Raw genomic sequence first — 26,208 nt, 5'->3', positions numbered from 1 at the left:
AAGCAAAAATCAGCTGAAATAATATGAAGTGGTTTGTGGCCAGTTATGACGTTTGGGAGTTGGGAGTGTCCTGTAAGGGCCCGCTTTCAGCAGTGGTCCTCCTGCAGAATCTAAGGTAGACAGTCGGTTTTCTAAATGGCCATATTCCTAGCTCTGAAACACAAAGGAGTAAAGATAGTTCCTGATCAGTTCTCACGTGGAGATATAACCACTTGGTTACACATAGATTCTTGGTATATTAGGGTAAAGGGCAAGTAATCTTGGGCCCATTCTGCAGAGAAATGAATTAAGCTTTAGGGTGGTAAAGTGGCTTCTCTCCTCCAAGTCCAGGGTTGTCAATGATAAGAATACTTTTAAACCATCTTCTGTGTGTGAGATCCACTTTGTCCTCAGGATATTTCACATGTGGCAGACCCCCTGGGGCACCTCATGTGGATCCACAGTCATAATGGTGCCTCATTAAACCTGATTCCTTCCCTCTGCCTCTGGACATGGCTCCGTGTGCGGCCGACACTGTCCTGGAGCTCTTACCTGCATGTTGCTGCCCCATTGAGCCTTCCCTTCCAACAAGGCATCCAGGACAGCCCGGCTGGGTTCCTCAGCAGCGGGGTCATTCCCACTCACCACGTAGTAGGACGACCTCACTCTCTTGAAAAATTCAACGTCGACATTCTTACTGTTACTGTGGTTGGGAATATAGCACAGGTCCAAGTACACAGGGGGGCCTGGAGGCACAGCTGAGGGCTTGGACGTCTTGGCAGTTCCTGGTCCTTTGGTAAGTAAACAAAAACAAAGAGAAAGCCAGGGTCACAGGAATGTGCAGCAAGCCATCTGTCCAGTACACCTTCCTACTCATTCCCAAAAAAGACTTCTAGGACCTGAAGCGGGGGACTGGGCATTTGCCTCTCATAGAGGGCATTCAACACTGGCCATTTGAGGAAATATCACCTGGTTGGTTATTTACCATTTCAACAGGCAAAATAAAGAAGGGGATGTTTCCCTTTGCGGACAACCCCTTAGGAAGTCAGAAGAGTTTCAAGGCCTTCTCCAAAGATGGAACTAGGTATTAACACTCCTCCTAAAAGAACTACTAATGTGTATTTTAATTTGAAAAGTCATCTAAGAAACAGATTTTAAAGAACAAAAGAATCTGCATTTGGTAAACCATAGTTTAGCAATCTTAGTAATCCATGTTAACATCTCATTTGAAATCAGTTTTGCCATAGCTGAATATTATTCCCTAACATTCTGCCTAGCCAGTGGTTGGGTCGTAGCACCATATGATTTCCAAGACCCTCAGCACCTGAACCTCATTCATAAACTGATGAAATGCTGTAGTCTCTCCTTAGGACAATACTCTAAAATGTGAGCCATCTCTCAGACAAGACTGGATACCAACCTTTGGCAAGAGGAAGGTTCAAAAAGACTAAGCCAGTCAGGACATACCAGCTAAGGTAAGGGGCACGTGGCAGCCAAAATTCTCAGTCTAAATCACAAAGCCCGGGTAAGGTAAAGATTAACTCGAAAGCTTCTTGGCACCTTGTTGGGTGAGCTGGCTTTCTGATTTGTTCTAATCAGAAGACTTAAACGTTTTGAAACATTAATAGAAGTAGCATTCTAAGGCAGTGTTTCTTCACCCTGGTTGCATGATTAGAATCATTTAGAATGCTTAATACTAATGCCCAGGGCCCAGGGCCCAGGCCCCAGAATCTGGCTTAACTGGGCTGGGGTAGGACCTGGGCACCACCATTTTTTAAAACTACTCCAGATGATGCCAATGTGTATGTGGTTTGAGACCACTGCTGTAAAGCCATTTAAAATGCCAGTCAAATCTTACCTTTCTACAGAGGATGTATAAAGACTGTCATCCCAGAGTCAAAACTAGTAATGAATTCCGTCAGTCGTCTCGTTTTATTTTCAGGGGGATGGGGGAGTGGTGAAATCAGCCAAACTAGTATTTAGATAAACTGACTAATTTTATGAGCAGTTTAAACAGCCATTTTAATGAACCTAAGCTCAAACCCCTCAACATATCCATGTGTTAGATCTCCCAAAGAATTCTGATTTGTAGCAGAAGTTTATGAGTTTCATTTCTCCTCATAATTAAAAAATGTCCAGTTTCCCCTTGCACACTGAATCACTGCCATCAACACCAAAGCAATATTGCTCAGAGAAGCCAAAACAGGGAACTGCCAGAAGTCAACCCAGGTTTGTTTTCAAAATCAATCAATAGTGCAATTTGTCTTTTTAGAAATCTGTTGGGAAAAGTAAATGCAAATTAACTCAGCCTCAAAATTATCTCTAAATGACAAAAAAAAATGTTTAAAAAAGATCTGTTATGTGGGCTAGTGTGTATGTTTGGCAAGTTTGGTAACACATTTCAGTGGGGTTTTATCTGTTTGAATGGATTTTCATGTTTTCTCCTGAGTACAGGTCAGCTGTCAAGGCCTTCAGATGAAGGAGTTAATTATCTGGTGTTTTTTTTATTAATTCTAAGCACAAATTCAGTTTGTTTCTACATGCAAGTAAAAAGAGGAAATCTGATTAAGACCTGAGTCTTGAAATTGATGCTCCATGTTGTTTAAAAGTAAAAAAAATGTAGTTGTAACTAACAGTGCCTAAAACATACTGAATTTGAGTGTCCCAAAGTTTCATCCATCAGATTTTCCTTAATAAATCAAGGAAGTGTTGCTTAAATTATTTTTTGCTTTACATGTTTGGGTCAAGTTATGTTACTTTGTGAACTGTGATCTAAAAATTCCTGAATAAATATGTAAAACAAGTAAAATCTATTAATTCAAATCCCTGTGATTGGTTTGAACAAAGAGGAATTTCCATCTGAAATAGAATTCTGAGTCTGTTAGGCTGTGTGGTCAGAGAGGGAGATAAAGAGAGCCTTCAATGCTTTTCTCTCAATTTGTACTGGGTACCCACTGGTCAACTGAATTCGCTGGTTGATAAAACAGAGCATTGCCTTTGATGGGGATGTATTTCCAGCCTGGTGATTTTTTTTTTCTAACTAAAATTTTTAATTTTAAGATGTTATAATTTTATTTAAAATATTTTTTATTTAAAAAAAAATGGAACCTAAATTTTGGGTCTACAATGGTTATTCCAGGCTTGGCTTAGAACTCTGGTTCTCCCTGGGCCTTTGGGACCTCCTGGCCCACGTCACCTCAGCTTGATTCTGGGGCCAGTGTGGCTGAAGCAAATGCCAAGAGAATCTTCCAGAGAAGCCTAAAACACACATCCTTGGTTCTAAAGATTTAGAACAATGCTGTGGTTGCTGTGTTGCAAAAGGGAGCAAACCCAGGAGTGACATCTGGGAATGGGAGCTGCTCTGGACCCTATGCTGAGCTCTCCTCAGGCCCATGGGCTACACTGGGCTGAGATCTATGCCTTCTGGCAGAAGACAGTAGTAGAGGGAAGGGAGAGTACTACAGTGGTAAACTCTCATCTTCCAGTAAAAAGTCAAATAGAAATGCAGAGGCTGCAATTAAAAGTAGAATTGTGTCCTGGATCAGGATGCCAGCACCTTCTACCTACCAGCAGTTGCGGTCTTCACCGACTTGGATGTGGAAGTGTTGGCAGCATTCTTGGTCTCCTTGTCTTTCTCTTCCCCACGTGGAGCTTTGAACTCAGGATTGGTGGTAGTTTTTGTTGCTTTTTCCACAGATTCCTTCTTCTTAGGAGAAGCCACTCTGGACACCTTATCTGAAGATTCCTTCAAGGCCCCTGGCTTTGGTGAAGCTGCAGAGGGCTTGGACTTCCCATCACCCTTCTTGACAGGTGAAGATGACTTGGTCTTTGTACCTGGCTTTTTGGTTTTGGTCTTTTCCTTCAGGTCTTTCTTCAGAGCTTTGCCCAGGTTCTGCTCAATGGCCAAGGCCTCGGGGTCCATCATGGACACATCAGGGTGGCGTGGAGAAGGGCTGCGGTCCTGCATGGGGGCCGGAGGTGGATCCATGTGTTTGTACGTGACAGTTTTGTTTGTGGGGATGGTTTCTGATTCATCTTCGGAGTCGATATTCGCATCAGCTGTGATAGAGGGGCACTCTTCAGTCTCCGGGGGGACATCAGAGTCGGTCTGGGACGGGGCTGACTCGCTCACTGAGGTGGGAGGGGTTTCATCACACTGTCGCCCCTGGGGCTTTCCTCCTGGAGGCGGTGGGGCTCCCCCTGATTGGGTGAGGGGCTTCTCTGACTCTTCGGTTGGCTCTTCACTGGCAAACCACTCGAGAGGATTGGGATTAATGAAGGAGGGTGAAAGCTCCGTCTTGGGATGCTTGTATTCACAGGAGGACACAAGGCATAAGTCAACATCCTGGCGAGCCTCGGAAGGGGACTTCTTTTCTGCAGAGTAGCACTGGTCTGAAGTCTCATAGGAATACGGAGACACTTGGGGGGTTCTAGCGATTTTCTCTGTGGTCTCATAACAGTATGCAGAAGTATCAGGGGTTCGTGTAGCTGTTGTCGATGTTGCATATGAGTAACTTTCAGACTCAGGAAAACTGGCAGTTTTCTCAGTGGTCTCGTAAGAGTAGCTGGAATCCCCAGGTGTGTGGCCACCCTCTTCAGAGTCATCATAGCCATTGCTGATGTCATCCAGGAGCCTTCTAGACCTCTCAGTCTTTTCGTAGCTGTAACCACTCACTTCCGGGGTCCTTATTGTCTTCTCATGTATCTCAAATGAGTACCCTGACTCTTCGGGGGACTGTGTGGTCTTCTCAGTAATTTCATAGGCATACCCACCGTCTTCAGGAGTCTTGGTGGTTTTCTCAATGGTTTCATAGGAGTAGCCACTGTCACACGGGGATTTGGTGGTGCCCTCTGTCTTCTCATAGTAATAGCCACTCACGTCTGGGGTCCGGGTAGTTTTCTCATAAGACTCATAGTCATAACCTTCTTCATCTGGGGACCTAGTTGTCTTCTCAGGCTTTTGATAGGCATAGCTGAAGTCACCAGGTGTCTTCCCTCCACTGTCCTCAATGCCAGATGTGGTCAAATCTCTATTCAAGGCTAGATGGTGTTGCATCGTATCAAATAACATGGAGGCACGGAAGCCATAGGGCTCTGCGGATGCCGCATCCATTGGTGGAGGAGAGGAAGTGTGGCCAGCTGCTATGCTCTCTTTGACTGCAGAGGTAGAATCTGAAAAACTAGGTGAATATAAAGGGGAGGACTCTCTCGGGGTGAGTGGAGAGATATCAGATTTTGGTGAGAGCTTCTCTCCTTCCAGACTTTGCACTTTTTCAGAGGTGAGTGAGGCATATAAGGATATATCTCTGGGAGGAACAACATCGGACAGAGTATCTTCTTGGAGAGGAGAAGCTATCTGAGACGGGGTGTGTGCAGAAGAGGTGGATGGTGAGGCCTCAACCTGAGATACTGAGATGAGCTCAGAAAGATCATTATCTTGGGTGTAGGAGGGCTCCTCCGTTGGTGGGATCTTATGTGATAAACTAGAGTCCTGCATGTCGGAAGGACTATAGTCCACCTCAGTTGGCCCATTTTCAGTGATGTGAAGCATACTTGCACCCACTGTAGGGTGATCTGGAGACTGTCGGCTGAAGTCCATAGCAAGGGAGTGCTCAGGGGATTCTTGGCCAAATTCAATACTCATCGAGGATTGTTCAGATCTGTGATCTTGAACTGGTGTCCTAGATTTGGCTGTTTTAGGGGAGAAATCTGGTGGAGAAATTGACATTGGTCTTGGGCATTCTTCTTTAGATGGAGACATTTCTGTTTCCTGGAAAGTGGTAGGCGTTTGCACAACAGACACTGAAAGGGAGTCGTCAACTTCTGTGGAATGCGGGGAACCAACTTCAGCATGAAGAGAAGGAGACACGTCATCTGTTGTTGGCTCTGGAAATGAGCTCGTAGCCACAGAAGCTGTGGAGACAGAGGCCACACCCTCCATATGAGAGTAAGTGTCTTCCGCTACACCCTCATCAACAGGGGTAGCTGACTTGTCTGAGACAGTGCCTTCAGAAATGGACATCTTAGTGTCTTCTTTAAAAGATCCAAACTGACTGACATCTATTTGTGTAGGAGAAACATCTCCTAATTTCCTTTCTTCTAAAGCCAGTCCTGACTGAGAACTCATAGCTTCAACATCATCAGTTTTCTTTTCTGGACCAAAATCTTCCTTTATTGGTATAAAGTCTGTGCTCTTCCCTTCCTGTTTGTCTTGGAAAACACCAGTGGAAGTCATGTCAGAAACTGGACTTATTTGGTCTGGAAAGCCTTGTTTTCCATTCTTTCCCTCAAAGGGGCTTTCCGGTACATCTGCCAGGAGCCTGGTCATCAACACTTAGAAAACTTTCATATGCAGACTCAGATCCAATTAGGGGAGGGCTCCGTAAAGGAGACAAAACTTTTTCAATAGGAGACTCCGAGTCAGGCACAGGTTCATCCATGGGGCTTATGGAAGCCCTTTCACTCTCATCTTTGGCATCACTGAATTCAAAGCTCACTGGGGCTGCTGGTGGTTTTTCAGTGACTTCTGTAGGAAGGTGACTAGATTTCTCCTCAGTGGGAGATTGGTAGTAAGGTGTGTGACCAGCACTGCCAGTCACAGACTGGGATGGAGACACCACTTCCAGGGTCTTATCCTCAGGACTGGCACAAGGTTCTTCAACTACTTCTTGGGTCACCTCAGGAGACACTGGAACTACTTCTGCTTCTGCTGAGACTTGAATTTCATTGGGTGTCAGAGAAAAGTTCACGCTTCGTTCACCCAGGGGGGTCTTTTCTATGGGTGATGGCGGAGATGGACTCAGGGAAGGGCTCTTGGGTGGACTGAGTTTTTCATCTGCAACTGCTGAGACCATGTCTTTGATCTCCAACATGGCACTGGCTCTCACGTCTTTCTCTTCAGAATAGTAGGCATCACGCAGAGCAGATCTGCTAAATTTGTCTTCCTCCATGGATGAGGGTGGTGAGATGGTGGAGGCTGAAGCATTGTAATCCTTCCCATCAGTGGCATCTGTTTTTGACTCTTCAGACAGTCCGTTGAGTGATGTCACGGCAGGTTTGGGATATTCCTGAGAATACAGTGCAGACTCGTATTTGGTGATGTTGACAAATTCTTGAGATGGGGACTCTGTCTCTTCATTGTTGGTCTCATCACTCATCACGTCTCGAGGAGTGGACATCTCATCCATGGGGGTGGGCTCACTGGATATCTCAATGGTAGACTGAGTGTAGCCAGAGGTTGCAGTGAATTCTTCAGGCTGGTCTTCCCGATTCTCCTCATCAGAAGCCGTGGCCTCGCTCTCTGAACCTCCAGGGAGAGTCTCATCATGAATTGAAGATGCTGGTTCTTGGACAGGAGACTGGACTCCCAGTTGCTTGCTGGATGTGGTAAGGAATCCGTACTGATCCTCGGCACCACCAGCTTCTGCAGCCTTGTCAACCACGGCCATCACGTAGTCTTCAGCTTCAGCTTTCTCCGGCTCGTAGTCTTCCTCCCTGGCATCCTCGGCTTTGTCCTCCTCATATCCCTCCTCCTCAGACAGTTCAGCTTCTCCCTTCTCCAGTGCCTCATCCATGTCTTCTTCTGCGCGGTCATCACCACTGGCCACAGACGCCCGCTTCTCCCTGATGTGCACGTCCGCCTCAGCCTTGGCGCTTTCCTCCTCCTCCACCGGGCTGTGCTTGGAGGTGCTCTCACACACATTTTCTTCCGCATCCTCTTCGGGCTCCTCAGCCTCCTCAGTTTCTGCCTTCTCTTCATAGTCTCCAGTCTCCGAGGACTCCTCAAAACCTGCTCCTTCGTCCTCAAATTTTTCTGTGTCCTCCACCCCCTGCTTCTCAACTGGCTCCAGCTCCTCGGGGGTTTGCTCGCACTCACCCTCCCCTTCAGTGGTGGTGATTCCCTCATCGGGGGACTCGGCAGGACCTTTGATGACTTCTGTCTCCTTCTGGATGACGTAGGCTTCGACAGGCTCCATTTCCTTGAGTTTCTCCTCATCTTCAATTAGCTCCAGCTGAGGCTTGATGTCTTTTGATACATCAACCTCTTCAGCCTTCAGCTCTTCAAAGTCCTTAGTCAGATCCTCGGGGGATGACATAAGGGACCTCTCGGCTTCGAGATCTTTGGCAGGGCCAGTGGTGGCCATTCCAGCTGCTGCCGCCACAGCGGCCACACTGGCAACGGCCGCAGCCTCTGCTGCCTTGCCTTCCTTCTTAACGACTTTAATTTTCCCCTTCTCCTTTGGCTTCCCAGCAGCAACAGAATCTTTCTTGACAGACTCTTCCTTCTTGGGTACTTTTGGTTTTAACGCAGCTGGTTTTTTTGCTTCAGGTACAGGAGTAGATGGTTTCTTTGTGTCTTTAGGAAGTTTCTTAATTTCCTTTTTGGGTTCCTTTTCCTCCTTTTTGATTTCCTTCTTTTCCTCCTTCTTAACTTCCTTCTTGGCTTCCTTCAGTGGGGTTTCCTTCTTAACCTCTTTTTTGGCTTCTTTTTTCTCTTCTTTCTTGACTTCTTTTTTGACCTCCTTCTTCACCTCTTCCTTTTTTGGTTTTTCTTCCTTCTTGATGGGTGTCTTGTCCTCCTTTTTAACCACTTCTTTCTTTGGCTTTTCCTTTTCCTTCTCCTCTTTCTTTTCTTCAGGTTTTGCCTTTGTTTCTTTTTTCACCGTCTTCTCCTTGGCGACTTTGGGTTTGACGTCTGTGCCTTGTTTCTCAGCCCCCTCGGCTTTGACCGGAGGCAGCTCTTCTTTGCTGGGCACCTCCTTTTCGGCCACGGGAGGCTTGGTCTCTGTTTTTACTGGTTTGTCTTTTTTCACTGTTACCTTTTCTTTGCTTTCCACTTTGGGTGGCTTTTCCACATGATTAGCTTTTGTGACTTCAGGGGTTTCTTCTTTTGACTCCTTTCGCACGGATTTGCTGGGAAGTGGTTTTGCAGCTGGCTTTAGACTCTCCCGGCTGTCAGCCCTCTGCTTCAGTTTTACTTGTTTCATGGCAGGAGTGGCCACCTGGCCAGTTAGCTCTTTCTGGGTGGCCAGGGGCTGTTTCAGGAAGTCTAAATGTTTGAGCTTTTCCAGTCCTTCCAGGATACTGTATTGGGTGCTGTTGCCGGGGAACAGGACTCGGATGATCTTCTCGGCAGGGTTTGCTGGATGCCACACAATCAAAGAGGAGACCGAAGTTAAGTAGGAAATTGGGATATCTATTTCTTGCCCATTAGGCAGGATTAGTTCAGCCTTGTCTTTGTTGGTGCCAGTCCACTGCTGCATAAAATACTGCATTTCCTTGCTGCTCTTGACTGGGTTAAGCACATACATCTCGAGTTTACCAACTCCCATTTTTTGGAAGAGAATGACAGGCTCGATGGTGTTGCCTACACTTCTGAATAGAGGCTCTGGCCTCATGGACAATTTGTTTAGGTACTGGAGAGTGAAGCAGGCTTCTTCTATGCTTCTTTTCATCTTGATGTTTGGCTCGGGATTTTTCAGATTTTCAGGTACATTGAGAAAGACAACTCCTAAGTCAGGGGAAATGAGGTTTTTCATCCAGTCACTATTGGTGGTAGAGCCCTGGGACTGTTCTTCCTCCAGCTCAGCAATTTTCCTCTGGAGCATGCTGTTTATCCCCGGCAAATTGTCATCCCCAATGTGGGTGAGCAGGATGGAGTCTACACGGTCCAAGTGTCGGATGAGCTTCCAGAAGCAGGATTTTCTTTCTGATCCTCCGTTGATGAGCATATTGAATCCATTCACTGCAAACAATGCAGAATCGCCCCTCCCTCCTGGAAAAATGTAACAGCAGGGTTTGGAGAGCTTTAGAAATCCACCTGATGTGGGAGGTTCTAGGATATCAAAGGGCGATGGGACTTCCACTGATTCTGAGAGATACTCGGTAAACTCAGAAAGTCCTTCCATTTCTGGCAATATAGAAGCAGAGTTGAGTTTGATATTGATGAAGTCTTGGAGATTGTGTCTGTCAAGATTGGAGTTCTTCCAGTCCCCTTCTTCGGGACAGAACAGGGTTAAGCTGGCTTTGTTGGCAGGATGGGTGGTACTCAGTAATTCCCCAATCTGGGATTTAAGAAAATAAGAGGGAAAAGAAAGGAAAGGTTTAAGTGACTGTCATCACTGATCCATCCTCACCAGGTGTTATAAGATCATTGGGTGCACTCAGGGCTGATGTCAGAGATGCTAGTTGGTATTTCCATACTGATAAGTTAACAGCCTATCCCAACTGCTCTTACCATCCCCTTCTGCCTCAACTCCCTCCCCCTGCTCCCACCCCAACTCCAAGCACCTCCCCCTGAGACCACCATCTGCTCTTGCCCAGCGGGGGAGCTTCAGAACTCTGCTCCAGTTCTAAGACCAGTGACCATCTGGATGATCAGTGCCTGTGCAGTTGTGAAATACTTTGGATACCACCCCTGGGTACTTGCCATGCAAAAATGCCCTTTAAAAAATATTCAGCTATCACAGGGGAAGGCTAGGTGAGTCATTTCACCACTGATATAAAACGTTTTCTTTTACTTCACTGGGCTTGGTGATGACACATTAAGGGAATTTAGATAAAGTGCACATGTTGTCAATTTTTAGAATTTGGTTGGTAGAGAAGAAAAAAGTTTGGTGGGGGTTTTTGCCCCTTGGAGACAGGAAGTTATAGATTGTACACCACTTCAAAAAAGTACTGGCATCGGTTCATACTGTTTAAAATATGAGTGGTTCATCCAGCAGATTCTCTGCAAATGCAGACACTTTGAAACCATGATGATTAGAGCAATTGGGTAATTATGTGAGTAAGTGGCCAAGTTTGTCCCCCATTTGCTCACATTTAAGTCCAGGATGAGATGTTGTACTCTTCTGCTACTCCTATTCTTTTCAGAGCAAGCTGGGTCTGAGTGGCTAAGATCAAATTTGATGCAAAACTTTTTCTACATATTGTTTAGTACCACAAGATGGGAAAGGAGAAGAGCTAACTGGGACCAAAACAGAGATTGTGGCTTAATGAAAATGTTGTTTTCTTTCTCACTCTATCTTATGGCCCTATGTCTCACGGTCTTAGCCTAGTAGACAGCAAGAGACAATCATGCCATAAGCTCCACTCTTCCTTCAGTTGCATCAAAGCTCAGAGTTTCCAGTGAAAAGAGCTCCGTGTCCTTGATGGTAAATGATGAAAGGGCAAAGCAAAGATTTCACTTGGTCCAGGCATCCCTGATCAAGTGGGTCTAAACTTTTCCCTTCCAATATTAGAGTGGTTTTCTCCATCTCATACCGACATTCCTGGGTACCGACATTCTGAGGCTACTAGTGTGAATGTTTAGAAGGGTGAATTTTCCAATGTTGGATTGCAGTAAAAGAGCCATTTTCGTTTTGTTAGCATATTGGTCCTGTATTTTATGCAAAGAGTCACAAAATAGCAAAACAAGTCTTTCTTGGACTTTGCTGTTTTCCTCTCAGTTAATGTGACAACTTCCCATAAAAGGGGTAAGAATCAACTATTTTAGATGCTAAGAAAACTGAAAAAGCAAATGGTAGCCATCTGTGGGGGTATTTTTGCTCAAATTATTTGCTGACCAAAGCAAGCATGAGCACCAAACATGATTTCTTGTCCAATCATTAGCGCAGGCCCTCGTCACCTTTACAAATGCACAGTTATGCTGCTCTCTATCCTAAGTTTCACAGGGAGCACATGCAAACTACTCATGTCCTATAACACATTTTAGAGAAAGACTCTAGGATATAGCAAACCGCTGAGGCTTTAATATTGAAATTTAAAAATTAAGTTTACTTCATTTTGATTTTTGAAATTCCACCTTGAGGAGGGTGGTAGCTAAGGGTACGATCCAGCAGTCAGTCATTAGCTCTTTTTATGTGAAATATGTCATCACCAAGATCAAAGAAAAAGTCAAAAGACTTGAGGAATACCTCACCTCTACCCAGAGAGTTTCTGTGAAAGGAAGGAGATGAGCCCCAAAGAAAACAAGGCTGCACAGAATTCTGAGGAAGTCAGGTATTGACAAACAGCAAAGAGGCCGGTGAATGGAAAACTATGATGTACAAGGAAGAGCAGAAAAGAAAGTTGGCACTGCTGGTCAGGTTTCTTTTCAGTGAGAGAAAACCAGTTCCTTTGGAAAAGCAACAGGGTACAGTGCATGAGACGAGAAGGCCGTCTCAGGCTGCAGAGAGCCTGTCATGAAGCAGACAGATGGAAAGCGTCAGGGAGGAGGAGGAGGAACAACTGCTAAGACCTGGGAGCTACACAGCAGAAACAAAACTTCCACTTCCCCCCAGAGCTGGCTTCCAGACCTGTGTACCAGCACACACTCTGGAGAGTGAGGGCCTCAAGGGCAAAGACTGGGTCTTCTGAGGGCCTGCTCAGTCAACGCTTATTCAAGGAACACAGAACAGTGAGGCAGAGCCACCGATGTGAGTAGCGGCAGGGAAACGGGGGCTTCCGCTAAAAGACTCTGGAAATCATCTAGTAAATGGTACCTGGTAGAACCTATTATATTAAAAGTTCCTGAATAGGAGGAAACACATCTTCCATATCTCCATACCATTGCTATCTTTGTTTCCCCAGTACATCATCAGGCTCCAGAGGTGTCTGCTGACCCTCATTGAATTTGGCCAATTCAATACAAGCTATCCTCCTGCACTGGACACTTGGGAAGCGACCAGGACCTGCTAATACTTCTCAAGCATACCAACTGCTACCCTCCCTTTGTGCTTACAAAGATGGGTGGGAGGGAGACAGTATTGAAAGAAATACTGCTTGGGGCAAAGAGTCTTTTTTGTTAATTACCTTTCCTAATTAAATGCAGGCATGCTGGAAGAGGAAGGAAGATAGAGGAAATAAATGACTTTACTGCAGATAATATTAATGAAGTAAGATCTGAATTTTTAAACCATAGCCTACTAACTACATTTCCTTTTTTGATTAGGTTATTTGCTTGGCTAATGAGGGAATACAGCAGGCAGACTATCTGGGTTTTAGCAAGACGTTTAACAGGCTCTCTGGACAGTGTGATAGCAGAATCGGGGAGGATTTGTAGCCAGCCATACAAATCCTGCTGCTTAGCATCAACCTAGAGGGAGGTCCAGGGCGGGCTGCCTCAGGGCTCCTTTGCGTCCTGTTGAGTACTGACTTGGATGCAAGTGGTGAAGGCATGCTTATCAAATCTGTGAATGGCATGAAAATGGAAGGCATAGCAGAACGTGGGATGGCAGAATTAAGACATTTAGGGAAGCTCTTGATATTGGGATGATGATGGCTATACCATCTCTAACGGGAGGCATTCTAAAGGGATAAATGTAAGGTCCAATAAACCAGCTGGGAAAGCAGGATTGGGAGATTGCAGCTTATCAACAATATCCATGGAAAAGACTAGGGGATTTTAGTTGACAGTCAAGTGGATTTATCATAAAGCTAAAGAACCTTAAATGTCAAGGCTCCTCACTGGCCTGGGCCCCCTCCCAAAGTCCTGTACTTAATTGTGTACTAATAATTTAGTTTTCTTTTTGTTAAAGGGAACCTCCCCACCAAACTTTGTAAATCAGAGTTCCTCGGAGCCTACATCCCCTCCTTGCTGACATTTAATTGTGGATAGTGACGATCGAAAGTTACGTTTAGACTTATTGAATAGAAGATTATATTGAAAACTACAGAAGTCACTGGCTCTCACAATCCTAGTCAGTGATCTCTGGAGTATGGTGTCCACTGTGAGTCGTAACATTTTAAAGAAACTGGACCAAAAACAAGTTGAAATTGCTGGCTCCTTCTTCTTGGCCTTAACCGCTAAATGCTACCCCTGGGCCCCTTTCTCTTCTAATGCATTTCTCCCCCTAGGTTGCATCATCTATTTTCTGGTGTGCTGATGGCTTCCACATTAATATCTCCAGCCCACTCTTAGCTCCCCGTGCTGTGGACTCCTGCATCTGTTTGATAACACCAAGGCACTGAAACGTGGCCTAGACTGAGCTCCTGCATTTCCCCAACCCTGTGCCTCCTGCCTGCAATGGAACAGGTTTGAAGGACAGTGACCAGAGAATGTAAAGAACTTTTAACATCTTGTTTTATGAAGAACAGTGGGTAGAACTGAAAAGGTTTAATCTGGAGGGGAAAAAAAGCTGGCAGGCTCGGTGAAGGGTGTCTAAGACACTGTCATATGGAAAAGTGATCACGTTCCTTTCTGGAAGATACGATGAGACAAGTAAGGAAAAACTTTCTAACAGAGAGACTAAAAAATGTTCCCAGGAGATGGTGATTTCACCATCCTCAGATTTCGGGGAGGGATGGATTTGCCAGATGACTGTTCTAGCAAAGGGTCTGGTTTTGAATTTGACCTCCAATGACTAAGACTCCCCAAACCTGAAGCTTAAAATGCACTGATAATTCTACTTTTCGGTCCATTTACTTTTAGCTGTTCTTGTTTAAAAATGTGTCATTTTTGTTTTTTCCCAAATCGTGTTTCTGGTTTCTCCGGATTGACTAGCATGTATCAAGGACTAAATAAGAGGAACAAAAGGAGACACCAAATGGCCTTTAAGATCCATCCCTTAGTTACTGAGTCATTCTGTACTCAAAACCTTCCAAAGCAACAATAGGCAATTACAGCTCTAAAGGCCTGGTAACTACTGGCCTAGTCCAGGGATTTGCAATCCACTTTGGCTGTGGCTTCCTTTCATCAAAGTCCACAATGTCAAAAAGCTAAAGGCCCAAGTGCTCTGGTTGAGACAGGAGAAATAGAGTGAATTCTACCCAATATCTTCCCCTTCTCTTCTCTTCTCCCACCAGCTCTGACACCACTGACCTAGTCTGTAAGGGAAAACTCTAGAGAGCCTTCAGCAGGTGTTGTGCATTACTCTCTCCAAAGCATCTGGGTAGGGGTTACAGGGCTGGCAGAGGAGAATAGGACAGAGCCTCTGGCTTTAATGACATCTGCCTGGTATAATGAAAGCACATGCCCTTCCAAACCTGCCCCAGTGATTAGAACCCTGGAGAATCTGCCGTTGGGTGGAACACCTATTTTCTAGTTAAGGCAATTGCTTTTTCTTCTGTAATTAGTGGTAAATGCTGATATACGCAGTCCACTGTGCTAAAATTCTGCTTTCATGGGCTAGTAAAAATGACTTAAGCAGCAATATTCACAACACTATGCCTTATTAAAAGATAGATATTACTTGGGGTCCTGATGGGTGGATTGTGATACCCTCTGTATTTAAAATTCTGGCAATGACAAACCCTTTCCTTTATGTATGTCCTCTGCTCTATTTTACTGCAAACAAACTAGTGACATAGGGGTAAAAACCAACCACTAGGAACTAACTGTGGAAGTACGCAGGAATGTAGCAGAGGCACCCGTGTGCATATAAATGAGCTGAAGTTTCAGGCCTAAAGCAAGTCCTTGAACCACCTACCCGTGTTACTAGGCCACGGGGCTATTTCCAGCTCTCTGCAGCTCTCTCCCTTGCCCGAGGCAATAGTGTGTGTGACCTCTGAGCTACCAGACAAATGCCCAACTCTCTGGGCACAACATGAATAGGGGGACACAATCTTGCAAAAGAGTCTGATGTTGCCAACTTCAGGGCAGCAGGCAGAATCAGAGCACTGGCTTGGGAATCTCAATGCAACTAAACAAGGTTGTACCCAGCCTTTCCTGCATGTGGGTGCAATGGCTACGAGGCGAATAAGACATGCAGCGTGAACTCTGGCAGCCTTGGAGGGAAACAGACAATAACCCTGCAGAAAGACAGGGCGAAAGCCTTCACTGTGAAGTGGTCAAGATGGCTTTCTTGCTGTGGGGAGCTAGGGCTGTCTGCCTCAGGACCAGATGACATCACACCTTCTGAAAGCTAGGGTTTCAAACGCTAAGTAAAATGTTCCTTTTTAGTCCCCCCAGTGAGTGAAGACTGCAACGCGGTGATGTCATCTGACCAGTCTTTTTACAGAAAGCCTCCAGGTGAGCCTAACGAAGCTGGGCGATTTGTTTATAGCTCCTGCCAGTGAGGGAAAGTACACAGAGACCTCTCTGTGAAGCGCAGGGCTAAGGAGGAGTGTGCAGAAAGACAGACGGCCCCTCCCAACACCCACAAGACTGAGAGGCCGCCATCTCGGGAAGTTCTCAGGGAGATGGTTTTAAATTGATACGGTGGTAGCCCATCCTGTCAGCTCATCCCTCAACCTCTGCATATGGAAAATCTGTCAGGCCCAGTCTGCGGAGGTGACAGCTCTGAATTGTGGCTGTCAACTATAAACGAATAAGCAAAATGAAAGAGGCACGTGATTTTGGAAAGATGTTTCCCAACGGGATCAAGTCTCAAGCAGAAATAACCAAATTAAACATCTCTGCTCTGATTCTATCCAAAGACCACTAACATCACAGAATTTTCAATGCTTCAAGTGCATCATCCTTGAATAAACTATTCATTAAAAATATTAAAGATCAGGCTTTGGTTCGGCAACTTTAACTATCTTTTTCTTGGGGCATGGCACATCCCATTTTCCTACATGCCTCCCTTTCTTGGGCTGTTAAGCAGCCCAGTTCAAACACTGGGATCAGGCATTAAAAGTAAGAGAAATCAGAAATAATTAGACCAGGAAAAGTAAGCACGTGTACTGAAAGAGATTAAGGCAGTTAAATCCTAACCCAAATCCAAGAGATCTTGGGAGTATTCTTTCAGACAACAGGCAACCTGGGCTTTCTTTTGGACTCTGTCACTTCAAGTTTCTCCAGCATCTTTCCCATCTGTAAATTGCTGGCTATTCCAACCCCTCCTCCATCTGTGTCTCGGGCACATTCAGAATGGTTGCAATTAATTACAGATGAGTGCTTGAAATCCTCCTGGTGCTGAACCACAGAACCACGGTACGCTGGGTCACGCAGTTGTGCTATTTCAGTGTGACAGCCCCTTCCCTTCTCCGGGCTCCCGCGAGCACTTTCAAAGAGGAGCCTAAGGCCACAACAATAACCAAGCAACTGTGAAGCTTGAATACTACCAGACAGAGCTTACCTCTTGATCGGTAAAAATCTCTATGAAGTTCTGGAAGGAGAAAGAGCCGGACTGGAGAATGAGCTCTCCGGTATTTTCAAAGCACTGCCCAGTCAGCACGAGCAGCTTGTGTCGGGCGGCGTCTGTGATCATTAAGCGCACCTAAAACAAAGCAAAGGAGCAGGATGTGAGCCATGGGGAGCCCCGACAGCCCGCCTTCAGCACGGAGCTGGCCCTTGGAGCACTTGAAGTTTCTTACCTGCAAAAATCATCCATTCCCCAGTACTCAAATTTCCCCTGGGGTGTTGGACAGGGCCAATGACTGTGGTCATCAGCTGCCCATGAATGCTATCTTCCAAGATGGGCTAGAACCACCATAGTAGCAGGAGTTGACTTTCTCCCCTTAGTTTCTTTGTCTTTTTCAAAGCAGTCTCCACAGCTGGTGATCATTTGTTCCACAGCCGTGTCTGCTAGCAGCATGTGGTCTGGGAGCCACGAAAATCTCACAGGCTGACTCACCAAGTACAGTCCAGGTCCCCCAACTGCTGCCTCAGGAAACAGGGTTCCAACTAGGGTCCAGGTCAGCCCCTCCCACCCAGGACCCCTTTCCTTCCAAACCATACACCAAACACACAGCTCCAAGAGCAGTCTCCAGTGGGATCAGCGAGGTGCCTAACATTGAACTTGAACATAAACAAAAGGCTGTCCTGATTGGGAATCTTTTAAATAGAGTTGTAAATGGTTTGCACAAAAGAGCTCTGTTCTTTAAGTGGCAGAGAGCCAGCCTGTCCTTCAGCAGAAACACCACTCCAAGCACCAAGGTGTTCATTTGGGCCCAGCTCAGTTCAGCACAAACTGACTGCCAGGCACCATGCTCGGCACTAAGGGAGGGATGCACAGTAAACAGGACATTACCCCTGCCCAAGAACGCCACAGTCTGACCGAGGAAACACACATGTACCAAAGCAACTGGTCCAGCCCCATATGCTCCACAGGCGAGCCTGGGTTCCTTAAAGAAATTCCTTATTTTTTCCTTCTCCATTTCTCACAGCTGTTCGAGGCAATCTGCCTGTACATATATTCATCCTTCAGCTTTTCTCAAGTTGTATTTACTTCCTGATTCTGTTGGCCACAGAGATCGCTAGCCCACCACTTGCTGCAACCTTGTGCCTTCATGGATTGTCTAAGAGGTCCTGCTGATCCGGAGCAGACAAGTGGGATCAAAACAGGCTACATGATGAGAGCCAAGAAGTGGACGCAACCCCAATGTGTACCAACCGGCAAATGGATAAACAAAAGTGTACACACACGATGGAACAGTATTCTATAAAAGGGAATAAAGTACTGATACAGGCTACAATGTGGATGACCATTGAAAACACTATGTAAAGTGAAATAAATGAAGCCATATATTGTATTACTCTATTATCTGAAAATATTCAGAATAGGAAAATCCATAGAGGCAAAAAGTACATTAATGGTTGCCAATGGTTGGGGCAGTGGGGAGAGACCAAATGACTGCTAATGGGCTTGGGGTTTTTAGAGGGTGATGGACATGTTCAGGAATTAAATAGTGATGATAGTTACATAATACTGTGAATATACCAAAACCCAATGAATTGCATACTTTAAAAAGGTGGATTTTATGGTGTGTGAATTCCATCTCAATTTTTAAAAACAAGCTATAGCCACAGAGATGCTCAGCATGGGCAGAAGAGATGCTATGGATAATGGAGGCCCCCGGCCATGTGGCTATTCTAATGTCTAATATCCTAAGAAGTAGCTCAATCTCAAAGGTACCAAACAGCAATAAAAACAGTGGGAAATGAAGATGCATCAATGCTCCTGGCCTGGGTGACCAGGGATTCTCAGTGTCAGCCTGGTTCCTAAAACAGTAGGCTCTGAAATAACCACTCCCTCTGGCAACAATTTCATATGGTGCTAGTAAAATATTAAGAAGAAGAACAGCCAGCATTTAGATTTCAGCTGTCGTGTGCCATGCTCTGTTCTAAGCACTTGACGCTTCTAGGCACAATGTTAAATGGAGGCGCTATTATGGTCTCCATTTCACAGAGGTGGAAACTGAGATGAAGAGACAGTAAATTGCCTGCCCAAGGCCACCATCTAAGTGGCAGAACCCAGGCCATGCCTCTGACCCTTTGCTATCCTTTTACAGCGATAAGGGGGTGGGCAGGATGGCTCTGAAGGAGGCTTGCATCTGGGAAGCCATTTTTCTCCAAATTTGGGTCATGTATGTCTCAGCCTGAGGGCTCAGAGTCTATTTCTCCTGCTCCATCCCAGCCGGACGCCATCCCAGCAACACACCATCCATGTCTATCCGACATTCCACACCCCCTTGCCTCTGCAAAACCCTCCAGTTCTGGCCAGCATCCTCCACTCTGTCCTTATTGAAAGGGACAGTCTAGGGTGGTACGGATGCAGAGAAGCAGCCACTGACCAGGAAGCATCTTGGACCCAGAACGTCTCTCCCTTGTCCCTCGCGCCACCTGCCCCAGCCCCCTGGGTCTCCATCCACTGTGTGAGGCTCTGCCTGAGCCCGTGGAGCCAGGTGCTTACCTCAGTGCTGACTGCTTCATCTGAGGGGTTGATCAGGACCACTGTTTCTAAAACGTCACTTCGGTGATGCAGGATCTTTTGTCCTGCAGGCACAAAAACACAGACAAAAGAGGAGACCTTTAGCTTTTCCGGATTAAAACCGCCCACCTGCTTCTGGGACAGCAGAGGCGTTGCCACCCAGGGCACCAGGACTCTCCACACTGTCCTGGGAAACACAACTGGTGTTACTGAACGGGAGTGGCTGGCCCCAGCGGGCTCCTCCCAGAGCTGGGTCTGTGTGGTCCCAGCCCCGTGGGCTCTCACAACCCTCTGGTTGTCACAGTTGATCACCAGGCTGCCTCTGAGCGTTAAGGGCGGGTTTTCATCTGAGACAAGGGGTGGATGCCAGGAAAACTCGACAGGGCTCTCAACACTTCCTTTCTCATGGTAATTGGGGATGTTTCTCCCTATCGGCCTTTCTTCTGGTGAGGCCGGTGCTCAGATTAATTAGGAGCCCTATTGTGAAATGAATGACATCCAGAAACCCCAGCTAACAATTAGCCCAACAACCAGAATGTGTCTGAGGCAGGCTTACAGTCTGTTGGGGTATTCATTGATTCATTCACTTGCTCACAGAAAAGTGCAGGTCCTGTGAGCAAATGAAGAGGGGGGAACAACTCTCCCTCTGGACACAGTGGCCACATTACCCCCTAAAGACAAGCACAGTTGATGGAAAACAGGAAAGCAAGGTGCTGCGAGGAGGAAGGAGCCTGTCTAAGGATGGCTGACATTCTGCGGGGCTTTTGGCTCCTCATCCCTGGCTCCCTACACCTGAAAGGAACATCTTATGGCTGAAACAGCCTCCAGCCAGAGTCGACTGAGGCCCACGGACGACTTTCTACAAGCTTCTCCCCACTCAGACGAGGTGCAAGTGACCAGGCAGATGTGTGGCCAGAGTGGTGATACTTGCTCTGCCAGTGGGTGAGGGACAGGGCAGCAGGGTGCCCCTCAGACAGGCCGGGGGCCGGGGAGAGACACATGGTTGGAAGGACAATGAAACTCTGGTAACAGGAGGAACTGGAATCTGAGGGAGACAGACACCAAAGGAGAGAATACAAGAGAGAATTCCAAAAAGCAACCGCTTGCCAAGAAAATCGTTCTTCATAAAGCTAAAACAGAATTTCTGTATGGCCTAGCAATTCCACTTTTAGCTGGGCTGAAAGTAGGGACTGGAAATGATACTTGTATGCCGATGTTCACGGCAGCGGTATTCACAATAGTCAAAAGTTGGGGACAACCCCGGTGTTCACTGATGGGTAAACAAAATATGGTACTATCCATACAACGGAATATTATTTGGCCATAAAAAAGGAGTGAATTCTGCTACATGCATCAACATGAACTTTGAAAACACTATGCCAAGTAAAATAAGCCAGACACTAAAGGACAATTGCTGTATGATTCCACTTCCATGAACTACCTCAAATAGACTAGTTCATAGAGTCAGAGAGCAGATGAGAGATTACCAGAGGCTGAGGGAGAGAGAATGGGGAGTTACTGCTTAATGGGTACTGACTTCCTCTTTGGGGTGACGAAAAAGTTTTGGAAATACTGGTGATGTTGGAAGACACTGTGAATATAATTAATACCACTGAACTGTGTACATCTAGTAATGGTTGAAATGGCAAATTTTATGGTTCTTATACGTATTTTACTAGAAATTTTTTTAAATTAATACCGCAGTGTATCAAAAACTGTTGAATAGCACACTTTAAATGGGTGAATTGTATGGCATGTGAATTGTATCTCAACAAAGATGTTAAGAAAAAAAGAAGGCAGCTTTAGTGAGGGCTTTTTTTTTCTTTATATCATCAAGGACCAGACGTACTACAGAAACAGAATATGCTGAAATACTTAACACCATCGCATTGACAAGCCCATTTTCCTCCATTGTCTTATCTTTCTTAATAGTTAATATGTATCAGTAAACCCATGTAAGAAATGGAAGAAACCCAAACTAAACAATAATGGTGTCAGGCACTGTTCCAAGCACCTCAGAAGGAATAACTCACTTAATTCCTAGAACAGCTCTATGACACAGGTACCACAAATGTCCCCTTTTACTGTTGAGGACAATAAAGTGTATAGACAAGAACTAACCAGCCCCAAGTCACACAACTGGAAGTGGTCAAGCCAGGACCTTCACCCAGGCTCTCGAGTCCTCCACTTCACTGCTCTGTGGACCCGGATTTGGCAAAACAGACACAGTACAGACGTTGAATGCCAAAGGAGAGCTTGGGAAAAATCCAAAGGAATAAAATCAAGAGATATGCGTAAAGAAGCAAGAGGCCAGAAAGCATTAAGAGAAGGATATTGGCAAAAAGAAGAAAACAAAAAAAGCAAAGTTGGCAGAACACCCACATAAAAGAAGGTAAAATTGAGGGAAAGTATATAGTATTTTACTCCAAATGCCTGAAAATTAAGAAACTCCAAATAGAACAATGTCATACAGTTTGAACAGCAGAGGACTCAGCCTCAAGAAAAATAATTCCACTAAGCCATGGGAAAGAACGTTAATTTACTGTGAATGCCGAAGTCTGTAATTTACTGGATGTGGCTTTTTGGCTTAGTCGGTTTTGCTTTTGACAAGCATGTGCATTTCAAGCTAAAGCAAAAGAACATCAAACTGAATAAGCAAATGATAAAAAGACAATCAGCAAAACATAGAAAACCATTCCTTTTCTAGGTCCCTCCATCAGTGGCCTCCTTGAAACAAAGACTTAAGGAGCTTCAAAGCCCCTGCGTTGAGACAAAATTAAGCAGAAGCTTAAGACTAAGGAGAAATGAATGTTCATTTCCTTGATCGTACTTTTGATGTGACTGTTTTCAACCCACAAAGACTCAGGGAGCACAAGGCCAAGGTAAGACTGTGGTCGTGCTTATCCTTTAGGAACCTCAGAAGTAGACTGAGCGAGGTACGCAGAAGTGGCTCCCTCCTCAGAGCTCTTTTCTCTCCTAAGTGACCTACACAGCGCCCAGACCCCACACACCGCACCTGTCCAAGCACGGCAGCCCAGCACCCCTCCCCCAGACACGCAGCAAGGATGCCTGCTGTCCAGGCCCCAGAAGGGGATTCTTACCATCCTCAAGAACTTCCTTTCCTCTTTGGCTTCATCACTTGCAAACAAAACAAATGCCATGTGACAGCTGCCGTTTACCTCTACTCCTTCCAAGTCAGTTTTTGGACCTGTTTGCTCAGGAATTCAACCAAAGATGTTTTTTCTCTCCATCTTTGGAAATACTGACAGCAGTGACACAGACGTGCACCCAGATACCATGGCTGCTCCGTGAACAAAAGCCTTTTTATAGGATTGGATTTGAATAAAGGAGGGGATTTAAAGAGAGAGAAGCTTCAAGCTCTTGTCACGGCCAACTGTTGGCCAGATTCTCGCCCCGAACGATGTAACCAGGGGCCGGGCCTTCCTGGCATCTGGCAAAGCCAGGGCTGCAAGAGGGGCTGGTGCGCCCTGCCCCAACCCCCGCCTCCCGGTGGGATGCCAGCTCTCCTGGCGGCAGGCGGCTCCGGGCTCAGGCTGCTGGGACGCTCACAAAGTCGCATATTTGGGGAATGTTTCACACTGGGAAACAGGCCAGGCATTATGAAGGAGAGGCCACCACCCTCGCCTGCAAAGGTCTCATTCAGTTGCTTCAGAAAAGAAGTTCCCAGGAAAGAAAGACAACACAGTCGCAGCCTCTCTCTTTACCGTTGTAGCCTGCATTCTCCAGAAACAGCTCACAGGGAACCCGTGAGGCGGCCCTGATGAATAGCCAAGTCTCCTCAGCACTGGTCTGGGGGAAGCAAATGTAGGGGCTTGAGATGGACCGACTGTGCCCCTCACTCCTTTGGCAAGAAAGAGCCTTTGAGGGCTTCCCCACAGAACTCGGGGACAGTTGTGAGGCTCAGTCCTGGGCGGCAGGGAGGGCGCTGTTATGTGACAGAAAGGGGTCTGCTCCACCCTGGAATCAAAAGAGGAAGGTCTGGGGACCCCTGGAGCGGCAGGGCCCGCGCACACAATGAGACTTTTGTCCGTGCACTCCAGAAGGCTGTGCCTGAAACTCACACAAGCCTATACTTCTCAGTTATTGTTGGGCTTTTTTTAATTATTGAAAATCTGACAGATTAACTCAATCTATGTGTTTTTTAAGATTGGACTGTTCTACTAGTTTATGTTTTACTATATCCAGGTGACTTTTAAATCTCTGAAAACAATGTTATTTTCTAGGTATACAATTATTATGATGCTTAAAAGGTCTCTTCTCCACAGAGTTTAATTTATTATTCATCTAAACACACACACACAACACACACGCTGTCTCCTGGTTTTGGAAGGGGCCGACCATGGCTAAATTGAAAAACACCCACTCCTGATGCACAGCTATAACCAAGCCCCATACAACTCAGAGCCTTCTAGCCTGCACACAGCTGGCCCTCCGCTCCCACGCACGTCAGCCCCAAGACGCAGTGGCCCAGGAGGCGGCAGCGTCTCTGCTGGGGTCCCAGCAACACCAGCAAGGGTCTCAGCCCAGGCAGGCAGCTGCTTAGTCAGACAGGCAAGTGCAAAGGAGAGAATTCTGGGCCCCAGGTGCAGAAGCATCAAGAGACGGGAGAAAACCCGTGATGAAAAGAATAACTAGTAATGCTAAAAGCTTTTAAATCATCTTTAAAAGGCCGATAAATGCATGTCTTGAAGGTGAATGTGTAATTTCCATTTCCATTAATGACCACAGTCCAGAACTTTATCCCTACCCCTTGTTTTTCTTGAAAAACAAACACACACTTGCAAACACAATCTAGAAGTGGGTATTGAAAAATAAAGGAAGCTTCCATATCTATTCAGTACTGAACGGTTAAGGTGAAGCGGGTCCTGACTCCCTGATACGGATGGACCGGTAACCAGGACAGAGTCAGAGTCGGACGTCTGTGCACAAGCGCCGTCGGCCCACCTGCCCCCTGGTTCCTGCTGCTGCCCTGTCTTCACCCACCAGGTCCTCTGGCCCCTGCCCTGTTGAAAACCAGAGTGTACTCTTTGGAAAAGTAATTTTATACATGATCCAGCACTAGAAAAACATCCAGTGTGAAGCAGCAGAAATCTTAGGGTTAAAGAAGATTCTAGAGTTAGAAAGGGAAATGCACGGGGTAAAGAAGGCCTAGGATCATTTAGCCAGAAGTAGGGTTTGGTAGGCCACAAGCACAGAATGTCTCAAGGTCAAAGTCTGTTCTCCACAGAGGGAAGGGAAGTAGGGAGGAAAGACAGAAAAAATGAAAGCAATCAGAGTTCTCCAACTCTACCTCTTCACCAAAGTGGATTTTTGAAGAGGAAACCTCTCACCTCCAACCCCCATGTGCAAAAAACAGCCCCCAGGGTAAGATTTAGCTATGAAAGCAAGAAGCAAATGGTACTCAGTGCAGGAACTAAAAGTTAATTACCAACAGGTCTTCCAGCAGCCTTTAATAGCAACTTTTTATAATGTCCTGGCCTCCTTTCTGCAGGAATCCACATAATAAAGCAAATGTGCTAAGAGAAGTTTGAAGGGAAAGGCAGCTGGTGTGGAGGGAGGGGGATGCCTGCATCAGCCGCTTTCTAGTGACTCTTCCTCCCAGCGGCCTCACAGAAGTCCTTCCATCCCTCTTGACTGACACCAGGGCACAGAGCAGGCCGAGGCCCGGCCTGAGTGGCGGGAAGGTGTTGGCCAGGCTGCCTTCTCAGAGGGAGGAAAGGAGGAGCAAGTCAGGGGGCTGCACAAGCAGCACAGGATGGGTTCCCAGGAGCCTCTGATGGTCCTCCCTGTGCTCCTGTGCTCCCACCTCGTCGCTGCTAAGAGGGGAAACAGAGAGAGAAAGGGTGGACATGGGTTCCATGGTCACAGTGCTTCTGTGAGGACGCAGTGAGCAGAGTCCCTCCCAGGTGCCCCAGCACAAGGGCTCAGAGGACGATCCAGGAGGAGGGCTCAGGAGCCCACCTAACAGAGCCAGAGCCTCCCCTGGTTTCTTGGAGTAAGAAGTCACCTCAGCCCAGAGGGAGAAGGTGAACACGGGGCAGGGAAAGAACTCAGCCCCTAGCCCTGCCCACTGAGGCGCCCTTGAAAAAACAAAGGTGCTGGGAGACTGTATCTCCTGATCCCACAGTCCCCAAAGACCAACAGCGTCAGCGCAGGACAGAGATGACAGATTCCCTCCCCAGGGAAGTAACCTCCTGCCGCTGGAGGGAGCTGATTCCCCAGGGCCCTCACACATCAAAATCAACTCCTTATCTTTTGTTTATCTACTTTATGTATAGTAGTTAGTATCCACAAATCCCAGACTCCTACTGTACAGCACAGGGAACTATATTCAATACCTTGTAATGGCCTATAATGAAAAAGAATATGAAAAGGAATATATATATATAAATGAGTCACTATGCTGTATACCAGAAATTAACACAACACTGTAAATCAACTATACTTCAATTAAAAAAAAAAATCAACTCTTTATCTCTCAGCTCTTGCAGCTCTCAGCCTGGGGCTGGGAAGTGGGGACCCTTTCTAGGCTGAGTGTCCCAGAGGCAATGGGGAACACAGGTGGGAAGACGGCAGAAGCATAACCCAGCCCTGCAGGCTAGGTTTTCAGGTCACACACGTGTGGAAGCACCTT

At 46.3% G+C, this 26,208-nt stretch overlaps 2 protein-coding genes and 1 long non-coding RNA gene across 3 annotated transcripts in view; 2 read left to right on the top strand and 1 right to left on the bottom strand.

The window, feature by feature from the left end:
* Positions 1 to 3,537, top strand: part of MRPS27 (mitochondrial ribosomal protein S27) — a 105,467-nt gene extending 101,930 nt beyond the window's left edge. Inside the window, exon 12 of the transcript XR_004317510.1 lies at positions 1,339 to 3,537. The gene's annotated coding sequence lies outside the window, so the exon portion shown is untranslated. The remainder of the gene's footprint in view (positions 1 to 1,338) is intronic.
* Positions 1 to 26,208, bottom strand: part of MAP1B (microtubule associated protein 1B) — a 92,713-nt gene that overhangs the window by 5,097 nt on the left and 61,408 nt on the right. Inside the window, 5 exon segments of the mRNA XM_006172482.2 lie at positions 532 to 770; positions 3,547 to 6,280; positions 6,282 to 10,043; positions 16,980 to 17,120; positions 19,536 to 19,618. Of these exon segments, the coding sequence (XP_006172544.1) occupies positions 532 to 770; positions 3,547 to 6,280; positions 6,282 to 10,043; positions 16,980 to 17,120; positions 19,536 to 19,618 (6,959 nt within the window).
* On the top strand, positions 5,789 to 15,853 carry LOC116661574. The gene is made up of 3 exons (XR_004317520.1): positions 5,789 to 5,926; positions 12,791 to 12,854; positions 13,816 to 15,853. It is a non-coding gene; the product is annotated as an uncharacterized LOC116661574 (long non-coding RNA).

Source organism: Camelus ferus, chromosome 3 (assembly GCF_009834535.1).
Source record: "Camelus ferus isolate YT-003-E chromosome 3, BCGSAC_Cfer_1.0, whole genome shotgun sequence".
NCBI classification, from domain to species: domain Eukaryota; kingdom Metazoa; phylum Chordata; class Mammalia; order Artiodactyla; family Camelidae; genus Camelus; species Camelus ferus.
Note: the sequence above shows the minus strand (reverse complement) of the source record. Positions and strands in the feature narration are given on the sequence as shown.